At 38.3% G+C, this 26,242-nt stretch overlaps 1 protein-coding gene across 4 annotated transcripts; it reads left to right on the top strand.

Annotated features, from left to right (window-relative positions):
- The first annotated feature begins 1,847 nt into the window (after positions 1–1,847).
- On the top strand, positions 1,848–20,823 carry cyp2a6.6 (cytochrome P450 family 2 subfamily A member 6 gene 6 [provisional]). 4 transcript variants are annotated; one of them, XM_031890239.1, is made up of 10 exons: positions 1,848–1,940; positions 3,670–3,781; positions 12,228–12,390; positions 13,286–13,435; positions 14,336–14,496; positions 15,498–15,674; positions 16,038–16,179; positions 17,723–17,910; positions 18,664–18,805; positions 20,277–20,817. In XM_031890239.1, exons 2-10 carry the CDS (start codon positions 3,740–3,742, stop codon positions 20,456–20,458), a joined length of 1,347 nt encoding a protein of 448 aa, XP_031746099.1. In that variant the 5' UTR covers positions 1,848–1,940; positions 3,670–3,739; the 3' UTR covers positions 20,459–20,817. The 4 variants fall into 4 exon arrangements, with proteins under 4 accessions (XP_031746099.1, XP_031746100.1, NP_001123668.1 ...); XM_031890240.1 differs by lacking the exon at positions 1,848–1,940 and adding an exon at positions 2,273–2,375; XM_031890241.1 differs by lacking the exon at positions 1,848–1,940 and adding an exon at positions 3,588–3,606 and having other exon boundaries at positions 3,708–3,781.
- Positions 20,824–26,242: the final 5,419 nt, after the last annotated feature.

Genomic DNA, 26,242 nt, shown 5'->3' with positions numbered 1-26,242 from the left:
AGCTCAGATAAATGATGGAATGGATGCCAGGAGCTCTTGTGAACCAACTGATAACTGTTTAATTGTCCAAGACAAAGCAAATAAGTGCAGGGTTAAAAGAACAGTAAAAAATTTATATATTTTAAAGAAATTAAACTATAATGTACTTCTGCCCTGCACTGGTAAAATTGTGTGTTTGCTTCAGAAACATTACTAGAGTTTATATAAACCCTGGTGTGTAGCCATGGGGGCAGCCATTCAAAAGAAGAAAAGGCACAGGTTATATAGCAGCTTACAGATAAACCCTGTAGAATACAATGGTTTCTTATCTGTTATCTGCTATGTAACCTGTGCCTTTTCTCCTTTTTTCCAGCTTGAATGGCTGCCCCCATGGCTACAGAGCAGCGTATTTATATAAACTATAGTAGTGTTCCTGAAGCAAACACCCCAGTTTTACCAGTGCAGGGCAACAGTACATTATATTTCAATTAATTTAAAACACTTTCATTTTTTGGTGTTACTGTTCCTTTAAGACACTCCTATGAGGTAAACAGGCATTCAGCAGTACAATTGATGGTAATGCAGATCACGCAGTTGAAGTATAGTGTCCATTGGTTTATCCTTTCTCATAAAGAAGTTGGGCAGGGTGAGACAACCAACAGAGTGACATGAGGCAAGTCCACCGGTTTATCCCTTCTCATCAAGAGGTTGGCCAGAGTTAAAGACTGGCCAATGGCCTGGCACTTCTGTGTCCCTAATCTAAGGCAAGTAAGCCTGTTAGGAGACTACTCCTTTACTCCCTTCTCCTGGTTGGAGCAAGGAAGCTGCTCTTTCTATATAAGTTCTGACTTTCTATAAGTTGATCTAACCTAATCTAGTTTTACCTTGTTCACAGGGTCCCTGTCCCCGACTTAACTAAGGGTACTTGTCCCCTTAGGGCCTAACACTTCTGGGCTGGTGTGGATCCCAGGCTTCAAGGAGCATCCACACAGATCAAACGCTGCAGACCAAGAAGAAAGATCCACCCCTTTCCTAACACTATAAGTGTGGTAGGGTGTGATCTAGCCTTGGGCCAATAATAAGGTATATGTAAATACCAGCTAGATACATTCAGCCTTGCCTATTGACAAGGAGAAAAGGAAAGGTAGGGTTTAAAGCCATAGGGACATATTAACCCTATGGGTCCCTACACCATTCTGAATTATGGTAAGGCCATCTCCTATAGACTCCATTTTAATCAAATAATTCACATTACTAAAAATGATTTCCTTTTTCTCTGCAATATTAAAACAGTACCTTGTACTTTATCCTAACTAAGATATAATTAATCCTATTGGGTTTAAATGTTTTTCAGTAGAATTAAGGTATGAAAGACCTCTTATCTGGAAAACTCCAGGTCCCAAGGATTATGGATAACAAGTACCATAACAGTAATATATTGGGGCAGATTTAGTAAACTCTAACATTTCTAATTTTTAATTTTTTAAAAAATTATTTCCATGAATGGCTGACATTTACTAAAAAAATCCAAACTGAAAAAGTCTGCAAAACTGCGACTCTTTCTTATTTTCACCCCAAAAACTCAAATTGTTCGAATTGTTGTACAAAAACTAACGTCAAAAATCTTCAGTGTAGAGACTGCCCTCAGTTCGTTCAGTGACGCATTGCTAAAGCAACGCTCTACTCTTCTAATCTGCCCTTTCTGAGTTATTGGAGGAGGGACAGATCCCTTGCACTTCCTAATTGTGGCCAGCAGGGGCTCTATACTTACTTCACACACTAGTGGTGATGTCATCATTACCAGCCACATCTACTATGAGGGGGATGGGCACTCACCCCATGCTGTAGCACTGTATAAAAAGGCCCTAAGGAGGCCACACTGTAAACACTCTTGAGAAAGCGTACCGCCAGTACGTGAAACGCGTCGAGTTTTCTGAAAGCCTGTACATTATCTACACTTTGTAAGTAGATCCTTTTTATTCTGTTACTTATAATACATTATTTGCACTATTTGCTGCTTTCTCTTCCATTTTGTGCCTATATGCGAGGAGACGGCTACAAGTTGAATCAGAAATTTCTATTTGCCTATTCAATATTGCTATCTGGTGAGCATTTAACATTACAGCACGTGGTGATACATTAAGCAAATTAGCCTTTCCCACACTTTTTTGGGATTCGGTAGTTATTCCTCCTGATCCCTGATTTGCATTACAATATTGCACTATTATTTGTTCTTTACTTCCACATGCGCTCCTGCCATAATTCTTTGTATGCGTTTGGGACCCAGTCAAAGGGGTGACTTGAGGAGGAGCAGCAGGATCACACAGAGTTTTCGTCACTTTATTCACTGACTCTATTTCATTGAATATAATTAACCACAAAGCGCTGAGGACACGGTATTGTATTTACCACACTAGACCTAGATTAAAAATCTTGACTGAGGTGCAAACAAGTGCTTCTTAAATACTCTTGCACTTGAGTCTGGGGCAATAATAATAATAAAATCTGTTATATGGACTGCACCCAGTGCTGGCATTCTTCTGCATATTTAAATATACAATGTCATACAGATTTATTATATTATTAATGTATGCAAAAGCACTGGTGTCTGTTGAATTAAGAGGGCTCAACAATTACCAGTTAAAAAGTCAAAAATATTTTTGGGTTAAAAATAGTACTATTGTACTATGTACTATTTAAGTGTAACATATGAATAATGTTCCCCCTGGTCACAGATGAGTTCCACGACCATATAAAAGTACAAGGCTGAAGGCCAAGTGCTTTTATACAGGTCATGGAACTCTAAGGGGACCTCTAATAACCTCATATTTTACAAAAGGGGTACATTATTATCATAATACACATGTTTCAATGTGTTCATGGTCATGTGACAGAAATGACAATAAAGGAGAACTAACAAAAGCCACATCTACTGTCCTCCATTGAGCCCGCTAGCTCTGCTGCACTATTCTGCATCTATAGGTCAGCATTACAGAGACATTTTTTATTGTAATAGACTCTGCAGGAAGGGAGCAGGGAGTCGGCTCAATGGAGGGAAGTAGATGGGGGCATTTGTTTGGGGAGTTAGTCATCCTTTAACCAGGGTTATAGGTGACATCACTAAGCACCATTTATAAGCATATAATTTATGGTATGGTAGAATACAACTTAACTTCTCAGGAACCATTGTCCCATCCAGGAAGAGGTCACCAACTACAAAAACAAGAAAGCCAACAACTACTTTTTGTTCACAAATCTTTGGTCCCCCCATATTCGATACAGTATAACCATATAAAAAAAAACATGTACTGAGGTATTTTAAAGGGTGTTGAGCTGAACTCTGTTTACCCCAAAATGACAGACCTGCCCATCTGACCAATGAGACTGAGCCAGTCCACAGTATGGGAAAAATGCTCAGCAGCACATTACAGCCAAGAGCAAAACTTGTACGTAATGTGTCTTAAATGTACTGCTCTTTCTTTTCTCATAAACAATCTGATTAATGGCCATGGGGTTATTTCACAATAGCTCCACCCAAACAATTTGCTTATATATATCTGGAACATATTTAAGAGGTAGATTGGTGCCGAAAGATAACAAAAACTACATCTCTATAGCATCAAAAATGTATGTAGCAGGGCTTGGAACAATACTTCTTGTACTTATATCCTGTGTATTGATATTTTCCAGTTGGAAAACATTGTACCAAAAACATAACCTTCCTCCAGGTCCTACTCCTCTTCCTCTTATTGGAAACTTGATGAATATAAAGAGAGGAAAGCTGGTTAGCTCTCTTATGAAGGTAAGTATATTCCCCATCTTTAAATGGATTCTGTTATGATTTTTATGTTGTACTTTTATTTTGAAATTACACAAATGTATTTTTTTAGTTGTAATATTGGTGTGTAGGCACCATCCCAGTGCATTATGCCTGAGTCTGAGCTTTCAGAAGGAGCCACATTAGAACTACTTTCACATAACCTATTGTTTTTCCTACTCCCATGTAACTGGAGGAGTCCCAAGCCGGACTTGGATTTCTTACCATTGTGTGCTATCTACTGGGAGCTGCTATCTTGCTCCCTTCCCATTGTTCTGCTGATCGGCTGCTGGGAGGGGGTGACATCACTCCAACTTGCAGCTCAGCAGTAAAGTGTGACAGTCCAAAAACACCTAATGTATGTATGTATGTATATCTTTATATCTTATATATGGAGCACTGTACAGTAGGATTTAAAATTGTTTAGTGGTGAGCATAACATTTCCATTTTTCTATAGTTGATACAAAAGCAGTGGCCCATTCCATGTTGTAGCTCCTATCATCCACAAGCTGCAGTTAAAACTTAGTCCCTAATAACTTTCACAGACAAGCGAAGGAAGCGCATATCACGGTAATCCCAAAGCAGGGAAAGGACCCACAACTATGTTCTAGCTATAGACCTTTATCATTGATTAATTTTGATCTAAAGATATATGCTAAAATTATAGCAAATAGGATTAAGAATTATTTACCTACTATAATCCATCCAGATCAGGTGGGTTTTGTCCCTAAAAGGGAGAGAAAGGATAATGTTTATAAAGTTATATCGCTAATTAATCATGTACAAAGTGAAAGTATTCCAACTATATTACTTACTACTGATGCGGAAAAAGCATTCGATAGGGTTTCTTGGCTATTTCTTAAAAGGACACTGATTAGGTTTGGTCTAGGATCAAATACAGTAAATAGGATATTAGCATTGTATCAGGAACCTTATGCAAGGATTAAAGTTAATGGAATACTTTCTCCAACAGTTCAGATTTATAATGGCACAAGGCAGGGGTGCCCCCTTTCTCCAATTTTATTTGTATTGGTTATGGAAATTTTACTCTCTCAAATAAGACAGGACCCCAATATATCTGGTATTATGGTAAACAATAAGCAGTATAAGACAGCGGCTTTTGCCGATGATCTCTTTTTTTATAACAAAACCGATTACTTCATTACCTAATGTTTTAAATTTGATTAATAAGTTTGGTTCTCTCTCCAATTTTAAGGTTAATTTCACCAAATCAGAAATCTTAAATCTAAATTTCCCTAATTCTATTAAGAAGTGTCTTGAGGAGAGTTTTCCTTTTTGATTGGCTAGAGATGCCTATCACAGCTGTATCAAAAAAATTATCCTCAACTTTTTGATTCAATAGTAAAGACAACGAATTCCTGGTATAGATTGAAGCTCTCGTGGTTAGGTAGGATTCAGGAAGTAAAAATGTTTATGATGCCAAGAATACTATATTTGATGCAGACTATCCTTGATGCAGACTATCCTTAGGGATTTTAATCTCTAAGGTGTTTTTTAAAAAATTAAAGTCTATAATAATAAGGTTTGTATGGGCCAACAAACGGGCAAGAATTCAATATAAATTACTGATTCTCCCAAAAGAAAGAGGAGGTCTTACTCTCCCAGATGCCCAATTTTATTATGCAGCTAATCACCTTGCCCGCATTAAGAACTGGACTTCTCCATTATGTGAGAAAGTGTGGGTAGAGTTAGAACAAAGGGGCTCTAAAGTCCCCCTCCCAAACTATTTATGGGGAGATTACTCCTTAATTACAAAAGGAATGAAAGATCATCCGTTGATAGGTTCTACTTTCCGGTGGTGGTTTCAAAATAGACATACGTTGAAACTTACAGTAACTCCATATATTATGCAACCACTGGTACTTAATCCATTATTTATACCCAGTCTGGATAAAGGCATCTTTAAAAAATGGCAGTTAAAAGACGGGTCCCTGACTAAGATAGCTAATTTCATTGTAAATGAAAGAGATATCTCACTGGCAGACATACAGAAACGGTGGGGATATTCCCCTTGAGATATGTGGAATTATCAACAGATTTACCATTACATTTCAACTCAAAGGGAGGGGGCCTGGGATAGAGCTCCTACGAACTGGGAAAGTTTAATTGATCACCCTAATCCGATTGATAAACCAATATTATTACCGACATTATTATTATATAAACCGACATTATACAAGTTACTTATTCATGGCTTACCGACAGTGACGCAACAGTTCCAGTTAGTGTGGGAAAGAGATTTAAATATAGAAATAGACGAGAAGTCTTGGGGGAGAATTTTTACAATTATACATAAATCTTCAAGGGCGGTACGGGTGAGAGAGATGAACTATAAATTGGTCACGAGATGGCATTATACCCCAGTTAAATTAAGGAAGATGTATAGTGATAGTTCAGATTTATGTTGGAGATGCGGACTAGAGGTGGGAACTCATTCACATATCTGGTATACTATTTTGAAACAATTTTGGACAAAAATTTTCCTAGAAATATCTAAGATTACTCAGATAAGGCTACAAGGAATAGAGGTATCGGGGATCCTCTTAAACTTTATCCCTGGGGAGAACGTAGCGCTTTCAGATCCTCTTACTTTACACCTACTTCATACAGCAAAAACTTTAATTCCTCGTAATTGGAAATCGGTGACCCCCCCGTCTTATACGGAATGGGTGAACCTAGTTGAAGATATAAGGAAAATGGAAGAAATTACACATATTTTGCACAAAACTAGTGAGCGGTACTGGAAAATCTGGGAACCCTGGATTAATTTCATTAGGTCAAATCCAATTTGATTACTGATCGAGATAGACAGAGAAGCCACTAATAGGAGGGAGAGTGTAGAGGTTTACATATTGTGAAGCCTAGATGTATACTAGCTGCCATGACCTGCTTTAACCCTTTAAGTGCCAAGGGACGTAGATTCTACGTCCCAGGTACCAAGGGACCAAAGTGCCATGGGACGTAGAATCTACGTCCAATGGCACTGTCGGGTTTACAAGCGCTGCGCTCGCTTTTAAAGCAGCGCAGCGCTTGTAAACCCCTCAGATCCCCCTAGGCAACGAGCAAACATAGACATACTCACCGATCCGGGTCCCCGAGCCGCACCGATCGCGTCGCCAGCCAATGACAGCAGTGGACACGCGTTGATGACGTGTCCACTGCTGTCCCTTTAAATAGCGCCGCCTACTGTCGGCTCCCTCACTCCTGCTGCGCACTTAGGATGAGATGGAGCTCCCCTGCTGCCTTCCTGCTGGATTGATCGCCCCTGATCGCCCCTGATCGTCTGCCTGCCTTGGGTAAGCTGAACTACAACTCTCTACCACTGTTTATTTTGCTTATTTCTATCTCAACTGTCTAAAAAATTTTTTTTTTTTTTGCATTTTTTCTTCTATCTTTGTCATTATTACACTTTTGTACACATACACACTGATTTACAACTTTCCCAAGCACACACAGACACTTACACACACACTTACACTTTTTTTTTTTTTTTTTTTTTTTTTTTCTTTCTTTCTTTTCTTTTCTTTCTGTCTTTGCTTTCTTTGGCAGTCTTTTTTTTTACTAAAACTTTATTTCTGATCTTGCTCTATAATTATCTGATTTATTTGGTTGCATTTTAGTGTTTTTTTGGCATTTTCATAATTGATTTCTGTTTTTGAATTATTCTATTGCACTGTAACTTTTTGTATTGCTATTGGGTGCTGAATTTGCAGTGACGTTGGTGGATCCAGGGCTCTGACCACCGATTTCATTGCAATTATTGTTCTTCTGTTGGTTTAGGTGGTTTTATTGGATTTTACGGTGTTTTATCTTTGCATTGTTCTTTATTGTGTGTTTAGTGCCCCCAAAAAGGTTGCTTTTGCAGTGACATTGGTGGATCCAGGGCTCTTACCGATTTCATTGCAACTATTGTTCTTTGATTGCTTTTAGTGGTTTTATTCCATTTGATTTCAGTTGTTCTAGAAAGGTCCAGAGGTGCTAAGATTGTTCTGGTAGTTTCTATTGCCAAGGGTTAGGCTGATGCCACACGAGGCGTAGGGCTGATTTTTTCAGCAAGTGGAAAAACGCTTGCCGAAAATTCAGCCCTACGCCTGCTACTTGTTCCTGCACCCGAATGAATGGGATACGCTCGGGTGCAGGCACGTGTAGCCGATATACGCATGAAAACGCGAGACTTTGCATTCTCACGCGTTTTCATGCGTATATCGGCTACATGTGCCTGCACCCGAGCGTATCCCATTCATTCGGGTGCAGGCAAAAAAAAAGGGGTGCATAGAGTGCAGCCCCAATATTATGCATTTTCAGGTTTGGCGGCCATGTACTTATGTGCAACCAGACATAGGTATCGTTTTATTCAGGGGAACTTGCAGATTGATGGTTAGTAAGTTTTTGGTAGTTGCCATGGAGATTTTGGGGAGAAATCTAGGTTTTTTATCTGGTTTTTCCTTGATTTCTGACCAAAATCTAGGTTTGTATCTGGTTTTTCCTTGATTTCTGACCAAAGCGCTGACTTCTGCAAGGGACTGCGGCCACAATTTTCCATGTAGAAAGAGAAGAGTGGCGTCTCTGAATAGCTGAAGGTGTGCACTTTTCGTAAATATATAGATTGTGGGGGTTATCTCACAGGTAGGGGGGGTTAACAGTGAAAAACTGCAGGTAGTGCACATAGAGCGCAGCCCCCAAAATTTCAACTGAAATTGCCCTTATGCATTGCCCCTGTTTGGGGGCATTTGGTGGCCACGTCTTTATGTGCACCCATACATATGGGGTATCGTTTTATTCAGGGGAACTTGCAAATTGAGGTTTAGTAAGTTTTTGGTAGTTGCCATGGAGATTTTGGGGAGAAATCTAGGTTTTTTATCTGGTTTTTCCTTGATTTCTGACCAAAATCTAGGTTTGTATCTGGTTTTTCCTTGATTTCTGACCAAAGCGCTGACTTCTGCAAGGGACTACGGCCACAATTTTCCATGTAGAAAGAGAAGAGTGGCGTCTCTGAATAGCTGAAGGTGTGCACTTTTCGTAAATATATAGATTGTGGGGGTTATCTCACAGGTAGGGGGGGTTAACACTGAAAAACTGCAGGTAGTGCACATAGAGCGCAGCCCCCAAAATTTCAACTGAAATTGCCCTTATGCATTGCCCCTGTTTGGGGGCATTTGGTGGCCACGTCTTTATGTGCACCCATACATATGGGGTATCGTTTTATTCAGGGGAACTTGCAGATTGATGGTTAGTAAGTTTTTGGTAGTTGCCATGGAGATTTTGGGGAGAAATCTAGGTTTGTATCTGGTTTTTCCTTGATTTCTGACCAAAGCGCTAACTTCTGCAAGGGACTGCGGCCACAATTTTCCATGTAGAAAGAGGAGAGTGGCGTCTCTGAATAGCTGAAGGTGTGCACTTTTCAGAAATATATAGTGTGCGGGGGTTATTTCACAGGTATGGGGGTGTTTAGACTAAATAACTGCAGATAGAGCACAGCCCCCCCTTATGCATTGCCCCTGTTTGGGGGCATTTGGTGGCCACGTCTTTATGTGCACCCATACATATGGGGTATCGTTTTATTCAGGGGAACTTGCAAATTGAGGTTTAGTAAGTTTTTGGTAGTTGCCATGGAGATTTTGGGGAGAAATCTAGGTTTTTATCTGGTTTTTCCTTGATTTCTGACCAAAGCGCTGACTTCTGCAAGGGACTGCGGCCACAATTTTCCATGTAGAAAGAGAAGAGTGGTGTCTCTGAATAGCTGAAGGTGTGCACTTTTCGTAAATATATAGGTTGTGGGGGTATCTCACAGGTAGGGGGGGTTATCACTGAAAAACTGCAGGTAGTGCACATAGAGCGCAGCCCCCAAAATTTCAACTGAAATTCCCCTTATGCATTGCCCCTGTTTTGGGGCATTTGGTGGCCACGTCTTTATGTGCACCCATACATATGGGGTATCGTTTTATTCAGGGGAACTTGCAGATTGATGGTTAGTAAGTTTTTGGTAGTTGCCATGGAGATTTTGGGGAGAAATCTAGGTTTGTATCTGGTTTTTCCTTGATTTCTGACCAAAGCGCTAACTTCTGCAAGGGACTGCGGCCACAATTTTCCATGTAGAAAGAGGAGAGTGGCGTCTCTGAATAGCTGAAGGTGTGCACTTTTCAGAAATATATAGTTTGCGGGGGTTATTTCACAGGTAGGGGGGGTTAACACTGAAAAACTGCAGGTAGTGCACATAGAGCGCAGCCCCCAAAATTTCAACTGAAATTGCCCTTATGCATTGCCCCTGTTTTGGGGCATTTGGTGGCCACGTCTTTATGTGCACCCATACATATGGGGTATCGTTTTATTCAGGGGAACTTGCAAATTGAGGTTTAGTAAGTTTTTGGTAGTTGCCATGGAGATTTTGGGGAGAAATCTAGGTTTTTATCTGGTTTTTCCTTGATTTCTGACCAAAATCTAGTGTTGTATCTGGTTTTTCCTTGATTTCTGACCAAAGCGCTGACTTCTGCAAGGGACTGCGGCCACAATTTTCCATGTAGAAAGAGAAGAGTGGTGTCTCTGAATAGCTGAAGGTGTGCACTTTTCGTAAATATATAGATTGTGGGGGTATCTCACAGGTAGGGGGAGTTATCACTGAAAAACTGCAGGTAGTGCACATAGAGCGCAGCCCCCAAAATTTCAACTGAAATTGCCCTTATGCATTGCCCCTGTTTTGGGGCATTTGGTGGCCACGTCTTTATGTGCACCCATACATATGGGGTATCGTTTTATTCAGGGGAACTTGCAGATTGATGGTTAGTAAGTTTTTGGTAGTTGCCATGGAGATTTTGGGGAGAAATCTAGGTTTTTTATCTGGTTTTTCCTTGATTTCTGACCAAAGCGCTGACTTCTGCAAGGGACTGCGGCCACAATTTTCCATGTAGAAAGAGAAGAGTGGTGTCTCTGAATAGCTGAAGGTGTGCACTTTTCAGAAATATATAGTTTGTGGGGGTTATTTCACAGGTAGGGGGGGTTAACACTGAAAAACTGCAGGAAGTGCACATAGAGCGCAGCCCCCACATTTTTAGCTGTAATTGCCCTTGTGCATTGCCCCTGCTTTGGAGTGTTTGGTGCCCATGTCTTTATGTGCACCCATACATATGGGGCATCATTTTATTCAGGAGAAGTTTGTCTTTCAAATATGCCTTTGTTAGAAAATTTTTATGAGATTTTTTTTGTCAAATCCACATTTGATCATGCGTCCAAGTTTACGTTTTAGAAAAAAAAAAAAAATGTCATAAAAAGTTCCAAATTTCACAATGCACTGACAAAAGGTATTTGGCTTTTGAGTGAAAACTACATTGCACCTAGAAACCTGAAGGTCTGTAGTTTCTAAAGATACCAAACATGAGGGGATATTTTAGATTTACATATAAGTTATGCTGCATTAACTGTTACAAGCGCTTTTCTGCTTTGTTCTGGTGTGATATTGTACTAAGTATTGCCTTAGTTTGGGGGTTACTTCTGGACAGGAACTGTGGGGTACCACCACATATTTGGTATCGTTGGAATTGGGAGTATCAGGGCTTTTACAAACAATAAAAAAAAGTGAGTAAAATTAACTTTTCTATGGAAAAAAACCTCAAAATATACAGAAATTTTTCATAATTTTATTTTTTTTTTACATATTTCACCCAAAATACACATCATATCTCCAGAAAAGTTATAAAATTTGGTATGTATGTCGAAGCCCAATTAGTGACGAAAAAAACGATATATAATTTCCCTAGTTTCGTGGAGGTTTTCCTACCAAAAAACATTGTTAAAGTGAATGAGTACAAAATGCTTAAAAAACGTCTGGCACTGGGGGGAACCGAAATGACGAATTCGGCTGGCACTTAAAGGGTTAATGGAATTGTTTATGTTTTATGCCAAGTTTTGATTTTCCGCTTCCCTTTTTCTTTTTGTATCCCTTATTTGTTTTTGTAAAATAATAAAGACTGGCCAGACCATGATTTTTTTGTTTTGGCTAGCAGTGGCAGACCTTTTCCAGCCCCAGCCCCCCCCCCCCCCCCCCCACAAAAAAAATAATTCTGGGCCCCCTGCCCTCTCCCACATTTAATTGCAGACACCTGCAACGTGGGGAAATTGCAAACAAATTGTGTTTTTCACAGGTCATCCATGACACCCCCTCACAGGCCCTTTGTATAGAGAAAGCGGACCAGGGCCTCCCTTCCACTACAGTTATCACTGTTAAAAGGGAGTGCATTTCTTTGTAGCTTTAGTCACAAAATGTCTTTAATATATTGATAATGGGCAAGTACAGAGAACCTCTCTATATATACTGTATACATAGACAGTTTTACAAACAAATTTTTATAAAAAACTGAAATTGCATTGATAAAAGGGGATTGGAGTTGAATATACAGTACATATTTTTTTTTACAGCTGTGGGAGCAGTATGGAGCTGTATACACATTGTACTTTGGCATACAACCTGTTATCGTCCTTTGTGGTTATGATGCAGTTAAAGAAGCACTTGTTGATCAAGCTGAAGATTTTGGAGCTCGTGGAAAAATAAGTTCCTTAGATCCAGTGACCCAGGGCTATGGTAAGATTTATAAAGTAAATAACAGGCAGGGAACCACTGCTCTGTATCCATTAGATACGTACATACATTTCCTCATATCCTACTTTAAATATAGTTTTTTTTATTTTAGGGTGGCAATTGCTATGCAGTTTACATACTTCTTTTTAAACACAGCTGTAAAGACTTGGCCCACACAAACAAAAAAGGATTTAGTTCTAAGGTTTCCTACCATGGCCGCTGTAAAAAAAACTACCATACAAGCCCTGATTTGGTCAGTAAGTTGGTCTAAATTAACTGCCAGATCATTTATGGGTGTATGGATTGCTTGGAAAACTGAGGTAATCAAATAAATAAGAATCCCTAGTGGGAATTCAGAAGTGAACAATTTGGAATAATCTCTATCTGGTGGCATTTTTCACTTTCCATTTAATGGGAAGTGGCTTGGGGTCACAGTTATCACTGCCTCCCTCAGAGAACTTCATAGAATCTGTTCTATAAAACTTATACATGATAAAGTAATACAGCTATGATATCAACCTATTTTACAGATAGAGAGCACTTTGAACTTGGAAATAACCTTGCTCTACTATGGAGGTAAAGCAATATTAAGGGGCATTTACTAAGCCACGGGGTTTTTGAAGCTGAAAAAGCTATGGGAGGTCATATAGAAGTAAATGGCAGATGTCCCTTTCCTGTAAAATTTGGCATTTTTTATTTTTACGACTTTTCTGAACCTTTTCAACTTTTCTGCACCTTTTTCCTGCACATGCTTTTTCACTTGACTGACATTCATGGAAATGAGTTTATTTGTGGTATCAAAAAAGCTAAACCAAGATAAATTTGATTTTTAGTAAATCTGCCCATAAATGTTATTGTTTTGCAAATTTACAATTAATCACTATAATTTACATTTAAGGGCTCAGTTTTAGCAATGGAGAACGTTGGAGGCAATTGCGTCACTTCACTTTAAAGGCCCTGAGGGACTTTGGAATGGGAAAGAAAAGTATAGAAGAGAAGATTCAGGAGGAGGCTCTGTGTTTGGTTGAAGAATTTAGGAAGTCTGGAGGTCAGTATGCAGTGAATGTTTGTGCTATGTACATTTACATGAATTTTTGGCAACAAATCCCAAGAACAGAGCCTAAATGTCCCCATTCACGGGCCGATTGTAGCTGCCGATATCAGTCCCTTGGAACGATTCGGCAGCTTATCGGCCCGTGTAGGGGCAGAAACGAGGGGCCTGCCTGACCGATATCTGGCCTAAAATTGGCCAGATATCAATCGGCCAGGTTAAAAGATTTAGTCGGATCAGGGACCGCAACGACTCGATGACGCAGTCCCCAAACCGACTGCCCCATTACAGCCAATATAATTGGATCGAATTAACCTACATGCTCCCCGATATCGCCCACACGTAGGTAGGGATATCGGGTGAAGATCCGCTCGCTTGGCGATCTCGCCAAGCGAGCGAATCTTACCGTGTATGGGGACCTTTAGAATAAGGAGTGCAGGGTAGAGATTAGATATGCTAAATAAAAATGAGGAAGACAAGAGGGCTCATTTACTCTACATCTGCAAGTAAAGTGAGCAAAGGGCAATCTCAAGCTCAATTTCTATGTTTCCCCAGAATTACAGCATCCTTGCCATTGCAAATAGGTAATTCTCTTGATGCAATTGCAATTTTCCTACAGCAATTGAGTCAGATTCAACAAAGGTGTGGTTTGGAAACACTGCAGCTACTGCCTGGTTTGGTAGTGGCAGTAGCTGCAGGGTTTCCCTATATCAATAGGCAGCAGCACCCAATTCAGAATGGGAGAAGTCAGAAAGAGTACATTTTGATGCAAGTACCTTTAATGAAAGCGGAACAGATTCGCTCAGAACTACTCAGTACCCAGCTACTTTCATTGTTATGTCCTGAAAATGTTAAATGTTCATGTATATTTAGGTTACATGTGTGTTTCACCCATAGAAATGCCGACCGATCCAGAAAAACCTATTATGAAAGCTGTGTCCAATATATTCTTTACCATTGTGCTTGGAAATCGGTTTGAGTACAACGATGAGACATTTTCAGCTCTGCTTGCCAAAGTAGAAGAGATGTTCAGACTTATGAGCAACACATGGAGTCAGGTACAATGGCATTAGAAATCTTTATTCTATCTTGAAGTAACTGTGAGACTTATATTCAAGTTTCTAGCTTAGTTTTAGCTATTATATACTTAATAGTTCTAATAATGATATAATTTAAAAACTTAAATGTCTGTAGCTATGATTCTAGTGTACCTATATTTCAGTATCAGTGGCCTGTGGTGTGGGCCCTTTTACAGACTTGGCTGAAGCTTACATGGCAAAGAAAAATATGGCTTTATTTCCTTGAAACAGAAGGCAAAAGTGTTGCACAGCATCAAACCAGCACTGCAGTCTTTACACATGCCTTTCCTTGCAGAGAGCCAAAACCAGACTGACTGTTGCTGACTGGGAGCGGCCTTTTATACCCCAGGCTCCCAGCATGCTTTGCAATTCAGTGACATGCATTTTAAAATTAAACAAATATTAATTTCAACAATAAGTACAATTTTTACAAATACATGTACATAAGAGTCTGCGCAGATTACAACATAAAAGGTAAAAAGAAAATTCTCATTTAAACAAAGTTTAAGTTCCCAGCTACACTAATGCATGTGCACAGCTGCCAATCATTAGGACTCACATTTGTGTTTCACCAAACCCAGAGAAAACTGAACAATTTGGAAAACTCAGGTAAAAACTTACTTTAAACTTTAAATGTTTCAAGTTTGCACTTTTATAGTCAAAAGTGTGTTGCATCTTAGTGACAAGTTAAAAATGTTATTTTATATATAAAAGCACAAGTAATGTTTAAATGCTTCAGCATTTCGGATCTACAAACAGCAGGTTTCCACATGGCTTTTAACCCTATTGTTGCCATGTTGGACACAGTAAAAAATGTGCTTCACTGCTGAGAATGTTGTAGGTGTAGAAAAGAAAATCATATTAAGCAACATGACTGTCACAGGCCCTTAATAGGAAATATGATACCCTGGCAAGGCAGGAACCAGTGCACATCTTACTGATTATCCATAATTTTCTATGAATTGTTTATCTTTTCACAGATTGAAAATGTTCTTCCCAAATTAATGGCGTACATTCCAGGACCCCATAAGAAGAGAGATGCCCTTGGAAAACAATTGATTTTGTTCTTACATGAGAGAATAAAGGCCAACCAAGAGACATTTGATCCTAATGCCCCTAGAGATTTCATTGATGAATTCCTAATAAAAATGGAGCAGGTATTTTATACACTCCTTGTCTAGGAAGATGCCCCAGCATACAGGAATTGTTGCTATAAGGTCCAACTCAGGGCTTTAAAGCCTGAGGTATAGGATCTGGAATTTGGTTAAATTATGGCAAGGCCATCTTCCATAGACTCCATTTTAATCAAACAATGAAACTTTTAAAACTGATTTCCATTTCTCTGTATTAATAAAATGGTACATCATAATATGAGCGCATGTTTAAGTAGCTATTTTGGAAAGAAATTTTATCTTTTGTTTTTAAATTATGTGATTACATCCTGACTGTATCTCTGCATTATAATTAGAAACAGATTTCCTTTTTGCTAAACTAGAATATTTTCCCTGGTATCTTTACAGGAAAAAAAGAATCCCAATTCCGAATTTACCATGAGGAACACTTTACTGACATTTTACAGCATTTTTCTTGGAGGAACAGAGACATCTACAACCACTCTGAAGCATGGTCTGCTACTGCTGATCAAGTATCCTGAAATACAAGGTACATCATTTTATAATAACACAAACACAGCTCACATCTTTTTGAAGCCACAAATCTGGCCCCTCTCCTCTCTTTTAAACACAAAATGTTTATAAACACCAAGAAACAACATTATAATGTATGAAGTAGATATTGACCGTAACTGCCAACCAATTAGTGACTTCAGTTACTCTGTGTAGTAACTATATGTCATTAATAGTTCACAATATTCATATTTTATTGAACCAAGTGTTTTCAGAGACCAATTCTAGGCATAGCATCATTATTCCAAAGGGAAATAATTATATTCTAATATTGGCTCATTAATGAGTTTGTTTGCATATTACCTGTAGCCAAAATAACATGACAAAATGCAAGGTTGTAATAGCACAAAATGTTGTGATGTGTATTTAGCAAAAGTGTTTGTCAGCAGAATTCTGACTAATTAACTTCAGTCTGTCAGCAGAAATTAACTAATGACTAATTATCACAAGCTGTTTAACAGAGGCAACTTCTCCCTTCTTTCAGGATAAAGACAAGACAATGATTATCATTATCTAATATAAATAAGCACTGTACATTAAGTTCAAATTAGGTTTCAGGTTTTCCTATTGTGGTAATTTATCTAGGCCTCCATACAAAAAAGATGAATCTCTTTCTTAAGACAACTAATAGCTACTGAGACTATTTTGTGACAAAAACCTATGATAAATAGGGCCCAGTTTCTAAATTTGGACGATACAAGAGCAAATGTAACTTTAAAAATACTGAATTAAATTGCATGCCCTTAGCCTTGCCCAGCCCACCCAGCTAAATCAACCTCATCTTTCAGATTTATGACTGCTCGGATCTAAAAGCTGCTGAAGTTTTGCTTACAAAAATTTGTTCAGGGAAATTTAAAGAAATTGCCAAGCTTTTTCAACTCAAAACCCAGAGTAAGTTAGCAAACTTATGCTGGCTTTCCTTTATGATTGTATGAGTTCACTTGTGCACATTTATATGTGCACGGCTTTGCAGGCATTCTAGCACACCTTCACTTCCAGTTGGGGCCATAAATGCATTTATTGTTTGTGACTGAGTGAGTGCGAGTTTAAATGAGGGGCTATCTCCACAGCTAAATTTTTACTTGCAGATGATCAAGGAAGGAAGAAATGAAAGAGGCTGTAAGTTCTTCTTTAACACTTTACATATTAAAGACCTTTAAAAGTAAACACATTCTGCACTTTTGTCAAATTAAGCTATTTTCGGCAGTGCCGCTCGATCAAACATACCACTTATCATACCAAACCTTGCAGCTAAAGTAAATATGTCCTCTGCCTTTTCTCCCAATATTTTAGGGACAAATCAGATTTTATAATTACAAAGTGAGACCCACTGTTAGTCCCATCTTGTACTGGGCCTTTATTTTGGAGGCTTTTGCTAAAAATTAGCATGTGGCACAACATTTTATGTACTGATCTGAGGAAACTTTGCATGACTTCAGAAAAGAGCTCTATCTATATTTTATTTGCCCTAAAACATTAAAATATAATAGTATTTACATAATGAGCATTCTTGCTGACAGCTAAGCTTCATATGGAAATTGACAATGTGATTGGAAGAAACAGAACTGCAAATATGATTGATCGCAATTCAATGCCCTATATGGAGGCTGTGATCAACGAAATCCAGCGATTCAGTGACATCATCCCTTTGAATGTTCCACGAAAGGTCACTAAGGACGTACAGTTTAGAGGGTATTGCATCCCCAAGGTAATGAAAAGCTTGTTTCATCCGCTTATAATTACAAACAATTACAATGCACAAATACAGCCAATGACTCCCAATGTGGTTGTCTCTTTCCAGAATGGAGTTGTCTTTTGTTTTATTGTATTGTGTTTATTGTATTACTATTAAACACTGCTTCTGATATGGTAGAAACATATGAATAATCACTTACGTTTGCAAAGGTGAAAAAAAGTTTTTATTCAGGTCAAAGACCAGGCAATGTTTTGGGCCTTCTCTTGCCCTTTCTCAAGCCTGGCCGATAATCACACACACAGAATATTTAAACCCTCCTAAGAGGGAGCGTACTGCATCAGGACCAGCTATAAGACACAACATCATAGGAAATACAATACAAATAGTCCATGTGAAGTCCATAGTATTAATGTCCATATTCATCAATGTCCATATTTATAAGAAAAAATCATATTGGATATTGCATTCATTCTAATGTGGGGTGAATTTAGAAGAAAACTTTGATGAAGTACTCTTTCTCTTTTACTGTTCTAGCCTGGATTTTTTACAATTAAAAGGCAAATGTATTGATCTGTTGTTGACCCTAAACATATAATGCCCCTTAACAGAATTTATCAGCTCAGTGATTGAAATAAAAAAGACAAGAAAGCAAAGTAAACAGCTCCACAGCAGTATTAAAGCCATTAAAAAGAGATCAGTAACAAAATGGGAATAATACCGGTATAAAATATCAGTAAGAAGGAACAACTTTTTTCTCTTTAACAGGACACAGAAATCTACCCATTGCTATGTACGGTTCACCATGACGCCAAGTACTTTTCCTCTCCATATGAATTTAATCCTAGCCATTTTTTAGATGAACAAGGCAAATTCAAGAAAAATAATGCCATGATGGCATTCTCAGCAGGTAAATAATGCTCTCATGACTTTTAACTGACATTTTTGTTACTGACAAGAGTAAGAAAAACCTGCTCCAACTATGCCCACAGACTACTCAAATGTGTTCTTTTCACTCAGTGCTGTGACTCCTTTTTTTCTTTGGGCCTTGACTGACTGCCTATTTTGGATTTATGTAGATCTACCACTTAATGGGGTCCCTGACTTGTAGAGCTGAGAAAGTGAAAACATGTCTTACGTGTTATTCCCAAGCCCATCATGTTTGTATAGAAATTCTCATTGGAATGTGTGTGTATATTTTATATTGCATGTTGCTTTTGTAAGTTAGCTTCAAGCTTAATGCCATCTAAAATTGTACTTGTTATAGCAGTAGACATATAAGTAGATTTGAAGTAGGTCTATGGTTTTTCAATTTCTTTTAATAGATAATATCTTTCCAGTCAAATTGTTTGAAGTCAAGTCAACTATATGATTGCTTTGGTACAATTCTGACCCACCAGACACATCCATTAAAATGTATTGCTGCTGATTCATCCTCAGGTTCCCGCCATAAATGTCCATAGTTCATATGCTAAAGTTTATGAATTGTAATTTTGCATTTATTTTTGCAATGGTGTCAGTGGCATAGCTATGTATACAGCAGACCCTGTGGTCATGGGGGGACCCAGGTCCCTATCCTACATTTAAATATAGTGGTGCAGTTAGGCTTGGAGGAGCGGCATGAAATGGCTGGGTGGGGTGGGGTGCGAGGCAGGAGTGACTAGCAGGGATTAGGAGGGAATGGGCCCCCCTCACAAGATTTTTGGCAGGGGGGCCCAGAGCAAATAAGTTACAGTATCATAATTCATTAATTGGATCATACAGTTCCATATTTATAACTAATCCTTTTGCAAGGATGCCATACAATTGCATATTCCTAAAAAGGGAAGGAAAAATACTGATCTGTAATGTAAATGATACATTGGTCCAGATTGAATACAGTGAGAAAAAGTTACTCATTATGATGTGCGACCTGCATCCGACCGTAACTCGCCCCTCCTAATCCAGCGCCTGAACTGGCCCACAGCTCCACTCTATTTATATGCCCGAGCCCACCTATGATGTCTCATGGCTCATGTAAATAACTGGTGGACAAGATTCAACATGAGATGCAATTCAATTCAGAATAATTTATTTCATGGTTTATTTAAGTCTATGGAAAAAAAACTGCAATTGAATTAGGTGAAAAGTTGTTCCTCCTCAAATTGAATCACATCCATAATGTTCACATGATAAATGTTCACAAGGTAACTTTTTGTCACTGAATTTAACCTGGCCCATTATTTCATAAGTAAATAAAAGTAACATCTATTGCTCTCACAGACAATTATCTTTATGTAATCCTTTTGGTATAAGGGTATTTAATTACTGGGTCCAAAAGCATTTTCGTCTCAGTAACTTTAAAATCACATTGTACTCATCAAATGTCATTACTTCTCCAGGTAAACGAATCTGTCCAGGAGAGAGCCTTACTCGCATGGAACTCTTTCTTTTCTTTACCACCATTCTACAGAACTTCACTCTCACCTCACCAACTCATTTCACTGACAATGATGTAGCCCCAAAAATGACAGGGTTTATAAACCATCCTATTCAATATAAGGCCTCATTTATTTCTCGCTAATCAATCCATGCTCTATCTTGTGTATATAGTTGTATATAGCTTATTATATAGATGCATTTTGGTAGTTATCAATAGGGCCGGCTGCCAAAGAGTCTAGGTCTAAAAACCTAGGTCACTTGCACCGTCATTTTCTAAGCTAGCAACTCCCTTGCCAGATTCTAGGAAATTGTTCTGCCACCTGTAGTTTAATATAATGCACAGGATTCTGCAGCCTTCATTTATCTCTTTTTGTAATTTGCTGTCATTGTGGAAGCAGAGATTGTCAAAGAAATGTCTGAATATAACATTTGTTAAAGGGGAAATAATTCCAAATTGTTTTCTATTGTGTTTGTCAAGCAAAATAAACTTTATTTACACTATATAAATTATTTGAATCTTATTTTCTTCAGCCTTGGAATTCACAATTGCAGCAAGCAGGCAGGTGCCATTTTGTGGACACTGTTATCAAAGCAGGCATTGCATCCTGCCAAAATCTTTTTTTCTGTGGCAGTATCGGGGACCTGAAACAAATGCCAATGCACTTGTTACAAAATGACATGGTGAGGAGGGAGGGGAATGTGAGGAGAGCAGCAACATCTAAGAAGTTCTAAATTGAAAGTGAAAGTAACTGTCTGCCACACCTCTATGCCTAAGTCATAGAGGCGGGGCAGGCAATATATTTTTTATTAGACTGGCCGACAAAGTCATTGTAAGGCCACAGAATAATTTTGGCATTATTAAAGATTAAACACAAACATCCTTAAAACACAAGAAGATCAGACAGGCAGGCCATAGACAACCACAAGGAAGTTAAATTCCATATTTTCATAACAATGTATTCCTATCATTCCACCAACATATAGCTCAAGCAAGGACACAAGTATATACTGTATATAGGAGGAAGAATGCCAGAAATTCTTTTGCACTAACTAAAAGATCAGTTTCCTAGGACAGTACCAGGACAGAAGAGGTTGGAAAATCAATATTTAAGGCAAGTAAGGGTGATATTTATGGAGAATGTCTATTTGCTTTTCTGAACTTTCTTGTAAGCATTAAATAATAATAAGCAGTAACCCATAGCAACCAATAAGATATTTGTTTTTAATCAGGTAAACAGTAAATGCCACCTGCTGATTGATTGTCATGGGGCCAAATAAACCGGAGCATTGTGTAGGGAAGCGGGACATGATGGGGCTAGGAAGGCACGTTACATTTGTAGGCGAGTAAGGTTTGTTGGTTACTGTAAATGTTTGTTATACAAACGGTTTTGTTACAAGTTAATAATGTTACAAATGTTTTTTTGTTAATAAATAAATAATTGCAGCCATCTCTTCTCAGCTACAGTGTCCAAGTGTGTTGTTTGGGAGAAAGGATTAGGGGTGTGGGGTTAAACGGGGGAGGGGTAAGGGTTGCAGGCTCGACACTGCACCTGTCATGGGTTACTGCTCCTGGGCAAACATAGTGTCTTTTATTACATACACATTACATACCTTTAGACTTATCAGCCCCATCTAGGCAAATCTCTTTGATAAGTCCCAACTTATCACTACTTGTAACATAGAGCTATGCATCGCTTGGCTTAAATTAAGCATTCTGTGTAACCTAGAAACAATGTAAATACCCTCATTATTTAGTCTGAGGGGGTATTAACTAACATTCGGATTTTATTTATTTATTTTTTTCATGTAAAAGAACCCCCACATTTTTCTTGTTTTTCAAGCGTAAAAAACACAAAAAACCACTAAGAACTATCAAGGTCACGTAGACGTCAATGGAAGCTGTCCTGGACAATCTTTATTTAATTTGTACTTTCAGAGGTTTTCAGGGGTTCATTTATAAGCTTATATATATGCTTTCAGGTGTTTCTATTTTTTTTAAAACTAAATCTTGTGTGTCCAAATCTTGTGTGGAATTCTTTTTGGTGATAGCCTTCTTGATGGCAGTCCTGTGGTTACCTAGACATTCCCTCAGGGTGGTGATGGTTTTACCTACATACATTAACCCACAAGTACTAACCAAAATATAAACCAAAAATTCAGATGTGCAAGTAAGTCTATGATTGATTTTGAACCATTTACCAATGTGATGATGGGCAAAACCTTTCCAAGTCAGGAGAGAGGTGCATAGAATACAGTTATTACATCTGTAATATCCATTTTTAGATTTGGGAAGCCAAGAGCTAGTCTTCGGGGCTGATTTACTAATCCACTAATTCGAATCCGAATGGGAAAAATTCGGATTGGAAACAAACATTTTGCGACTTTTTCGTATTTTTTCCGTTTTTTTCGTCGCCGTTACGACTTTATCGTATTGAGCGCTCGTAAACGGCGGGCAAAACTTTCAGACTTTGCATGATTTTGGAAGCCTCCCATAAGACTCAATGGTACTCTGCAGCTCCAACCTGGCCCAAGAAAAGTCACGATACTGAAGCTTGAATGAATCCGAAACTTTCGTACTCGGCGCAAAGGCTACGAAAAAGTCGCGACATTTTGCGAAACAGTCGTAACAGCTACGAAAAAGTCGCAAAATACCGATCATTACGAAAAAAGCGCATTCGGACGCCTTCGGACCGTTCGTGGATTAGTAAATCAGCCCCTTTGTCTCTGGGTAAAATGTCCATGCAGACCAATAAGTCTCTCACTTTTTTTTTTTTTAAATACTTTTGCGGTCAGTGTCATTCCTAAATAACTTGGTGCCTATTTGTTGGTTCACCAGAAATATGGTGAGATCCAAAAAATTGACCTGAATCATCTCATTCTAAATTGAACTGAAGTCAAGAGAAAGTTGGATATGAAGTTGTTGTTTGTTTATTGGCTCAACAAAGTTAATTAATGATTGTCCCATACGCTGCCAAATCAAGAATAGGTTGTCAGTTTATAATACAAAAACTGTGGATAGTTAGAGAAAAACAGTTGCTCAAAATGACCCATAAATATATTGGCATAAGACGGTGCCATTACATAGTTACATAGTTACATAGTTACATAGTTACATAGTTACATAGGGTTGAAAAAAGACCAGTGTCCATCAAGTTCAACCCATCCAAGTAAACCCAGCACACCCAACCCACACCTACCAATCTATACACTCACATACATAAACTATAAATACAACCACTAGTACTAACTGTAGATATTAGTATCACAATAGCCTTGGATATTCTGATTGATCAAGAACTCATCCAGGCCCCTCTTAAAGGCATTAACAGAATCTGCCATTACCACATCACTAGGAAGGGCATTCCATAACCTCACTGCCCTCACCGTGAAAAACCACCTACGCTGCTTCAAATGGAAGCTCCATTGATGCACCCATTGCTGTACCAGAACCCTGTAGATAAAATTGATTAAAAAAATCTAAAGTAGTTTAATTTAAGTCAATTTGAGCAATTCCATCAATAGGTGGTGCTGTCTGACCGGATTCGTGTACTGAAATTTTGCAGATTTCAAATCTGGCTGTGACTTTTTCCTCACTGGGCAAATTATTGTTGCGGGTAATTTTTGCGGTAGTCTCATGCAAAAATTCACCAATGGTGAAATTATTATTATTATTTATATAGTGCCATCAATTTACGCAGCGATTTACAGAATAATGAAATACAGAATTTTGCTGCGAATCCATACCTGCCGAAAAATTTCACTCATCACTTATTATTAAGTAATTGGGAGACATTTTTTGCAAGTTGTATAAAGTGTCCACTATCCAAGATGTAACTGGGAATTGATCCATCCATGCCCCACAGGATTTTGTAATAATTCATCAATGATACTTTTGAACTCCGGTGTAGTGTCATGTGATAAGAGTCTTTAAGTTGTTACATAACTTAACTTGCCCAAAAGTTCATTGACATAATACTGTTTATCCAGTAACACATTCCCCACCTTTGTCTGCTGGACAAATGATCAGTTCAGAGTCTGCTTGTAAAATTTTAATAGCAGCTCTCTACTTACGGTTTAGAAGATTTATTAATTTTAATATTCAACATCTGGGTGAGAGAGTCAAGGGTCAGTATTGAAAATGATACAAGAACACTTAGGCATCTTTCGCCTTTGTTATCCTCAGATGACAAAATGCCCTTTAAAAACATTAAAACTCTGACCTGATTTTCTTAGGGGCCCTAACCTGAGAGACTTATTGGTCTGCATAAACATTTTACACAATCACACCAAGACTAGCTCTTGGCTTCCCAAGCCTAAAAAATTGATGTTATATATATATATAATATAATATAGTATAATAGATAATAAATTTATTCTATGCAGCTCTCTCCTGCCTGGGGAAAGATTTGCCCATCCTCACGCTAGTAAAAGAATTAAAATCAATCAAAGACTTACTTGCATATCTGAATTTGTGGTTTATATTTTGGTTGTCCTTGTAGGTTAATGTATGTAGGCAAAACTATTACCACCCTGAGGGAACGTCTAGGTAACCACAGGACTGCCATCAAGAAGGCTATTGCCAAAAAGGATTCCACACAAGATTTAGACACACAAAAGAAGGCTCTGAAAAAAGGAAAAAAAAAACTTGGGAGCAACCTCTAGTGAGACACTTCCCTTACCTACCCTACGTTGCATGGCTATTGATTTTATTCCACACCCCAGGGGTTACAGGGATAAACTCTTACTTCAATGTGAAGCATGGTGGATCTGTACTTTACAGACTGTGGCTCTGAGAGAACTAAATGAAACATTACACTTGAACTGCTTTTTATAATCAGTTGCAGTATTCTTTGGTGTCATCTCCCTCACAGGTTTACTAGCTGAGTTATTGCACTAATCTTTGAACCCTATAGATGTGCTCCCCCTTATAAATATGAGAAGGTGATGTGGATCACATTGCAGGCACCCCCTTTTCCATATGCACAGTAGAAAAGTGGACCTTTCTGATGGCTTGAGCACTTGAGAGGGGATGTCTAGCTCTTGTGGGGCCTTCCATGATGATATGAACACTAAAGGAGACTCATGTTTTAAATATCACCTTTGGTAACAGCCCATAGGTAGATCCATAAATTCACATGACTGGGAGCAATTGAGAAAGTTTAGCCTTTATTCATTTTCAAAGTTAAAAAAAATCTGTTTGCCTTTTCAAAAAATGGAATTCAGTGCAGCTGGAGTATGCTGATCAGATGGCCCAATACTAGGGGAAGACAGGCAGAATGTATGTGTCTAGTGCCCCAAACTTTTCACCCTAGGAACATGCTTCTTCTACCTATACCTATTTCAGGCCCTGATCAGAGGTATTTTCCTTTACTATTTAAAATATAGCAGTTTAGTTTTTAGTGTTCCTATAATTTCTCTTCAAAGTTCAAACAGTAAGATTGAGAATACTGTATATATATGAGTTTGTTGCCAGGCATTAGTATATGCTTGATGTATGTTCATCAATATTTTTTGTTTACCGTGTTCATATATTGATTGCCATTTAATTAATTAGAGTCCCTATATACCCGTGATCTTATCATGAGTGTCTTGCATCTAGACACCGGCCAGAAAATAATAATGCTTTTTTTTAGTTAAAAAATTGGAATTATTAAAATTGGACCATATCTAATGCAGGTAAACAAGTTATTTGCATTCAGGTAGTTAAGTAAAAGGATTAGCTTGAAAAAAAATTGTTTATAAAGAAAACGTCAAATTTTGAATAGGGAAACCTAATACTAGTTTGTTGCTGATTATACTAATCCTATTTCAGCAGATGACTCAGCATTTTATAACCTTCCTTGAACTTCCAGCTCAGCAAGATACAAAACAAATAAATCTGAGATTAAATATTTATACACTTTTCATCTCTCTATATATACACCCA

This window comes from Xenopus tropicalis, chromosome 8 (assembly GCF_000004195.4).
Source record: "Xenopus tropicalis strain Nigerian chromosome 8, UCB_Xtro_10.0, whole genome shotgun sequence".
Lineage (NCBI taxonomy): Eukaryota > Metazoa > Chordata > Amphibia > Anura > Pipidae > Xenopus > Xenopus tropicalis.
The sequence above is the reverse complement of the archived record's forward strand: the minus strand, read 5'-3'. Positions and strand labels throughout refer to the sequence as shown.

Bases quoted from the DNA above. Each gene is read 5' to 3' on its own strand.
- cyp2a6.6 (NM_001130196.1), top strand. From the start codon at position 3,605: ATGTATGTAGCAGGGCTTGGAACAATACTTCTTGTACTTATATCCTGT. The intron at 13,436-14,335 runs GTCAGTATGCAG...TTTCACCCATAG, and splicing joins AGAATTTAGGAAGTCTGGAG to AAATGCCGACCGATCCAGAA. The intron at 16,180-17,722 runs GTACATCATTTT...TCTTGCTGACAG, and splicing joins CAAGTATCCTGAAATACAAG to CTAAGCTTCATATGGAAATT.